Consider the following 7,164-nt stretch of genomic DNA (forward strand, 5'->3'; position numbering starts at 1 on the left):
ATACCATGTTTGCCCAGAGCATCTCCCTCATTCCCATTGTTTCCCTCCCTCACATATCAATGAAAGAGACTTAGTGGGAAGGTGGCAACTGAGGAGGGGGGTGAACAAAATAGTCACAGTCTGCAGAGCTGGTGGCCTCGATTCCCATGAGGTCTCTGCATGAGGTAAGTCACGGGCAGATCTGGGGAGCTGGAGTTAGTGTGGAGCATGGCTGCAAGGAGTGTTCCCAGAGAGTGCCAACTGAAGGCACTTTCTGTTTTCAACAGTGTATGTTTCCTGAAATGTAGACCTGTTACTTCTGAGCTAAGACAAAGGGTTGGGAAAGCAAGCATCTAATGTTTACCTGTTCAAAATGGACGTGGATCTCTCACAGGAGCTTTGAGACTTGTTGTGTTCATGTTAGACTTGGAAGTATAAAAAGGAAAATAATTGCCGTTCATCAGAAATCTAGGGGTTTAGGGCAGTTCATTTACCAGTAGGAGTGTTTCCATGTGTGGAATCTGATTCTGTTTGGACGTAAAATGTTGTAGAATTGATTCTGGTTCATAAGTTAACAGCCAGAAATTTTCACTCACAGACTTGCAAAAAATGTCTTTCTACTCCTCATGGATTAAAGTTGTTTTCATCATGATCTCCATCTTCCTTTATTGTGGTGAGTGTATTTTTTCGTTCTGAGTGAGACACATTTCATATCCTAGAAAGTTAAAACAACATTTACTCCTCTTTAGGCATAGGGAGACAGACTGTATTAGGTTGATAATGTTTGACTAGTAACTAAACAGATATGGAACCCGTGTCTTTCTAAAGTTACGTCAATACTTCTTTACTCCTTATAGTGGAGAAATGGAGAAAGAATGAGTTAAGATACAGATATTTGTTAATTACCTTTATTAATTCTTGACTGAAAAAGCAAGAACTTTCCTTTGGGAAGTGGTATTCTGCTTATGGCTACTTTAGAGTGTGAGTGAGACTGATCTCTTTCTTACTCCGAGTCTCCTGAAGTCAAACCTATTTGTGAAAAAAAAATACACACAGACACTTCAACTTACAGTATTATTTGAACCTTAGCAAAAATCATTCTGTAGGGCACTGAGTTAAAGTACACAATTAGAACAGTTATTTAATTCATGAAGTACTGTGCAAGCTTCATGTTTGAATAAATCACGTAAAGCATTGTCTCTTTTGATAAAGATATCAGTTATAAAGCTGCAGAAATAATGAAAAATGTTTCAAGTAATATGTGATTGATTTAGGATTTAAAATTATTTTAAAGTAAAGTTTATGAACTGAGATTTTACTACTGCCATAAGAAATAACATTATTTTCATTTTTCATTCTTAGTACAAGTATTATTTTGATAACTCTGTAAATTAGAGACATACTCAGCTACTAGCTGAAAGTTTCATGACTTTTTTTTTAGTTTCTTTCATGTGTGTATTTTTCTTCATTCTTTTCTAGAAACTTCCTTATTTGTTAAATCAGGTAACGAACGAAAGGTAAGACAATGTGCCTGTTGCAGCAGCTGAAAATATAAATTATTCACATTTTTGTGTTGTAAATGTTAACAAATTTTAGCAAAAAAAAATAGACAAAATGTTCCCTCAAATCATCAAAATATAATGTCATTGTGTGTTTTGAACAAAATCATTCAACTTCTTCTTGATAAGATAAAAAAACTACAAATCCTGTTTTTGCAAAACCTATTTGAGGGAATCAATGTTGTTTCAACCAGCTATCTGAGTGAGTCCATCTTGTTCAGCAAACAAATGCACATTTTTTAAAGCAACAGGACAATTATCTTTTAACATCCATGTATGTGCAGAGTAGATTATTATAATGGTGGAAAAAAAAATTAAAGCTCTCAACATTCCAATGGAAAAGGTTTATCTAAAATGTAGGTTATAAAATATAAAACAGTGTTTTACTCATGTAAATTCTTATACTGTGACAACCATGCTGTTTGTGTTTTGTGGAGCAGTGAAATTATAGAAACAGAAGTGGACAAAAAGATAGAAAATATAGTTTTGATACTTATTGGTATGATAAAAGAAATCATGTGAGCTAGCAGAAGGGAGAGAATCCCTGGATAATGTCAAAATTGCATTGGCTTTTTCTCAATAAGTAGAGATATAAAATATTGATAATTTTTAAAAGTAAGTTTTAGTTATACTAAAGTTTATGTATGGTTGAACCTAGCATATGTTCTTTATTCTGCTTTTGATGTGTGGTATTTCATGTTAGAATTAGAGAATATTTTGTCTAGATATTTGTTGTCTGATAAATTTCATGCAGTTTCAATATTTTTCAGCCAGATTGTTTTTTATATGTGTTTAAAAAGCAACGTGCTTGCACCAGTGAGGTTAACCCAGTCTGCGCATCCAATGGCCGAACGTACCGTAATAAGTGTGTTTTCTGCAGCGAAAATAAGTAAGAACATAATCATACATATTTGCTCATTGAAACGAATGAAGACAGCATTACATTAGTTTATGATATTGATGCTTGAGACATGGTATATATACAAAGTAACTATAAAGATGTGCATCCAGCACTTGTATCTTTCCTTGAGGTTTACATTTCTTAAAAAATTCGTTGGCTCTTATCCCTCTATATAATCATGCTGGATTTCCTAGAGCTGTGGAAACTAATTTTGTTACACTTTATTAGTAGTATACTACACACCAGTGTTATGAAATGCTGAAATCTTGAGGCTACACGGCAAGTTTTGATGAATCCACACACACAAAAAAAGTACAGGTACAGTGAATTAGAAACCGTTGGTGCATTCAGAAATCACAAGGCAATTCTCTGAAAGCTTCTTTGGATTGTAGGGCAGCAAGAGTGCCCTATTTTCTCACTCTCCTTCTGAAGGAGTGTTTGTTAGCCTTTGCCCGTTCCCCCCAACTCTGTGTTGTTTTCCCTTGTAACAGTCCTGGAACTTGCTTAAGCCCGAATGTCATCTTCTCAAGGAGCACTTATGTGATTCCTAGTCCTCTCCTTTCTCAAGTGTTGGCCAATTCCAAGACTGAGAGAGACTAAATAAATGGAAAGGTTTAGTTGTCCCTGAAGCCAACATATGTAAAACTGGTGCTGGGAATTGTCCAGATTCTTAAAAAAAAAGAAGCACATCTTCTCCATTATTTACCCAAGTTCAAATACTTCTTGTAGAGATGTCTCTGGTGCATTTCCTAGAGAGTTGAGCCCATTCCTTTATGATTTACTTTTCATTCTCATTTTTTTCCTTGGCAGGATTTTAGGTGAAAAAATGAAATTTGTTCACTATGGACGCTGCTGAATTTGGATGGAGCTGTGTGTCTTCTTGGCTATAAGGTGATCGTGCTCTGCAGTGGAATCTGCAGGTAGAATAAGTAGCATCTCTTCAGTTCCAGTATTGAATTCTACAACCATCACCACAAACTAGCTTCTTTTATCTTCATGTTTTTGCTATTTCTATAATGTTTTTTCATTTATAATATAATGAAAGGCTACATGAAGAATTCAACAGATAAAAAGTAATAACATAATTCAACAGAAATAATGGCAAGGACTATAAAAAATTAAAAGGTTTATATCAGTATACAGTAGTTTTTTAAATTGTCATAGATCATTGAAATTAATCTTTGTCAAATAAATTGCTAAGAATGGTATACCATGGGTGTGACATGGTAGCATAGTGCCTAAGTCCTTGCTTTGCATGCATTGGTATCCATATGGGCACCGCTTCATGTCTCAGTTGCCCCACTTCCCATTTGGCTCCCTGGCTATGGCCTGAGAAAGCAGTCAAGCATGGCCCAAAGCCTTGAATCTTGCACCTATGTGGGAGACCTGGAAGAATCTCCTGGCTTCAGGTCTTGTCACTGCTGCCATTTGGGGCTTGAGTTAGTGGATTTTTCTCTCTGTCTTTCCTCCTCTCGGTATATCTACTTTTCCAAAAAAAAAAAAATAAAATAAAATAAAATAAATCTTAAAAGAAAGAATGGTATACCACAAACAAATTTTAGACTCTTTAAAATACTGCCCGAAAGTGTTTCTGATTGTAGCTAACCCCTCTTACTGACTTCATCTAATCTTACTAATCTGTAGCATTTGATATTGATTTTTCCTTTTCTGAACAGAATGAACAACTGTGTAGTCTTTTATGCTTACTTTTTGCATTAAAGTTGCATAATGATTTAAGAATTCATAGTGTTTGTGCCTTGTATTAGTAGTTTACAATTTTTACTTTTTGTTATTTTTGAGGTACATTTTAAATTAATATTACAGTCAAACAGGTATTGCTGCAATAAATAAAGCATTCAACAGAGTGAAAGTCAAAATACCATAGAGCTAAGTAGAAATATAGATAATTATATTACACATATATATGTACATATGTGTGTGTAGGTAATATATAGGTAAATATAGACAAGAAGCAAATGAAAAAGAGTCAGTTTCACTCATATGCAGTACATTTTAAGATATTCACAGGTGCTGAAAATTGTAGAGGGTTAACAGCCTTAATGTTTTCAGCAAGATTTAAAACAAAGTTCGAGAAAATGCTATATATGCATCTGAGCTGTTATACACAGGCATTTCCTTATTTATGTGTTAGTTTGTTTTGTGCTGATAAACTTCGTTGGGGTTATTTTTCATCAGTTTATACACAATTGAATCATTTGTTTTTGGCTATTATGAATAATGTGAACATCAGCATGTCATTATTTAGATGGATTTTTTTTTTAGAATGAAGTAGCTATCTGGTGAAATGTTTCCATAGCTCACTTACATGTGGAAACTTCAAGTAATGTGACAGATTATCATGTAAAGAGATGTAAAGTCTTACATTTCCCCAGCAATCCGCTGGCCACACAAGCTGGCCAGATTCATCAGTTAGTTACTGGACTTTGGGAGAAAGACTCAAAGCAAGCCCAACAGGGAATGTATTTGTGTGTATTTCTAACTGGACGAGAACATTAGAACTCATTCAAACGGGCATGCCAAGTGCTGGGGGATGGCGATGTCTAGAAGAACCAGTGACTTGGGTCATTGGTCCTTCCTTGGCAAGAGGGAAGGGAAAGCTCCCAATACCATCTTAACAATTGAGTGGACAGTGGAAAAGCTGTAAAAATATGTTTTCCCTACCAAACACCACAGTTACATTGAGTTTATGCAAAGAAGAAGAGGGAAAAATCTCCAGGAAGTCTTCATGGTGACTTTAGTAGCCGTTGTATTCCTCTTTTCTGTGCTAGAAGAAACACCATTCAATTGAACAAATTCTGTGTTGAGTGGTGTCACCTTATCAAGGACACAGACTGTTAATTGCACTAATACTTATGAGTGCAAAAATGCTAGCCTAATGGAAATTTTATTGTTTCACCACTTTTGAAGGGGATCAGAAGAATTTAACCCAGAGAAGAAAACAAATTTGTTTAAAGCTTATTCAGAAATATAGTAAAAGGGTTAAAACTGAAAAAAAAAAAAACATTTCCCCAGCAATTCATGGTTTTGCCACATTCTCATTTTACTTTGTTTTTAGAGGACAGCCATTTTAGTGGATGCATTTACTGTTAGTATTACCACAGAAGATTTAAATCATCGTGTGAAATATCCACAAAGCCTACTCTAGCCAGCTGAAAATATCAAACATTAATGGAATACAATAAACTAAATACTTAAACTGGTTATTTTTAGTTGATGGCATTGTTTTGCTTTACCCATATTTCTCTTTTTTCTTGAGCTCAGGAATATATACTTCTTATTCAAAAAAATTAAGAAATAAGAGTTGGTTGTGAACGTGATGTGCTTTCATGCTACTTAGCATTCTTCAACAGTGACATTCACTGTCAGAATCGTATCAGCTCACACAGTGATAGAGCGGCTGCTGAACTTACCAACGGGAATGCTTGAAGGGAACTGCAGGTGCTCTGCAAGTGAGGCAAGATGTTCGGATGCTCATTGTAGCCACTATCCACAATACTTGATGAGCTAATATATGGATACACAGAAATGAGCTTTTCTGAATGATCTTGTTTTTTCAATAGGATCCTTTTTGATTCGGGGACCCTCAAATGTATTAGAGCTATTGTAGTCAGCTCTGTAAGGTACACAATATTTGGTAGTTTTGTGTTCCATGGTTCATTCAGAAACCTCACTACAGTACACAATAGAAATGCCTCTCAAAGTCTTTCCTTTTCATACAGCAGTAGCAATTGTATAAACCTGAGATTTTGGAATAGCAGTGCCAAAGAAGCCCATGGAGAACAGAATGATGTCAGAGGAATATCTTCTGGCCAAGACCAATGAATGGCGTCCACTTATGCTTTCATGGAACTTCCAGCTCAGGTCTACGTGCTCTGCTCCTTCTTTAAGTAGCTGCCACAGATCTGCTTGCCCTCAGGATACAGTTCCACAGCCTAGAACCCCAAGTCATGCAGATACTTCAAAGAAGCATCAGTCCAAGTGAAGGTAAAATAATGTAACTGAATTATAGCAGTGTGAAAAATTCAGTTTATTTTCTACAGTGCTATAGTATTTGAAATCTATGAATGTCTTAAGGTACTAAAATATAGCAAGTGGCTCACTTGATTACATATTGGATGTTATCCTGTTATGTTATACATCGTACTACTTAAATTAATTCTGAAGTGCCTTTAACACCAAGTCAGTGACAGCATTTTTCCTTCAGACCTTTGTGTTCTTTGATAATTTTCCCTCAGTGGTGAGTTTCAATACACTAATGATTACACTGATTTCATTATATTGATGAAAGGGCCAAACACACAGGAATATTAATTTTTGAAAAAGTGGACTTTATGTCTGATGATTCAGACATTGTGGTGAAACACCACAACCACCAGTTGCCACATAAATATAAAGTAGCCCAACAGGACTTGAGTTACTAATCTCACTGTAATAAGCATGAAAATTTTCAGTTTAATAAATGTAGCCAAATCTTGTCATACTGGTTATAATAGATATGCCTATTAAGAGTTTGTTTAAGAGCAAATACTATGGTAAAATTTGTAGAGCTGCATCCTGCAGTGCCAACATCTCTTAATGCATGCCAGTTAGAATCCTGGATGTTCCACTTCTGATCAAATCCCTGCTATAGGGCTTAGGAAACCAGTGAGGATCCCCAAGACCTTGGGTCCCTGCACGCATGTGGGTAACCCATAACAGGCTCAT

At 35.6% G+C, this 7,164-nt stretch overlaps 1 protein-coding gene across 1 annotated transcript; it reads left to right on the top strand.

Moving 5' to 3' along the window:
* The first annotated feature begins 503 nt into the window (after positions 1 to 503).
* On the top strand, positions 504 to 6,288 carry LOC121167930 (sperm-associated acrosin inhibitor-like). The gene is made up of 5 exons (XM_040997687.1): positions 504 to 652; positions 1,459 to 1,496; positions 2,309 to 2,427; positions 3,250 to 3,330; positions 6,180 to 6,288. The coding sequence occupies exons 1-4, from the start codon at positions 589 to 591 to the stop codon at positions 3,293 to 3,295; spliced, it is 267 nt and encodes an 88-aa protein (XP_040853621.1). The 5' UTR covers positions 504 to 588; the 3' UTR covers positions 3,296 to 3,330; positions 6,180 to 6,288.
* Positions 6,289 to 7,164: the final 876 nt, after the last annotated feature.

This window comes from Ochotona curzoniae, unplaced genomic scaffold, assembly GCF_017591425.1.
Source record: "Ochotona curzoniae isolate NIBS_2020 unplaced genomic scaffold, NIBS_Ocur_1.0 contig_1, whole genome shotgun sequence".
NCBI classification, from domain to species: Eukaryota; Metazoa; Chordata; class Mammalia; order Lagomorpha; family Ochotonidae; genus Ochotona; species Ochotona curzoniae.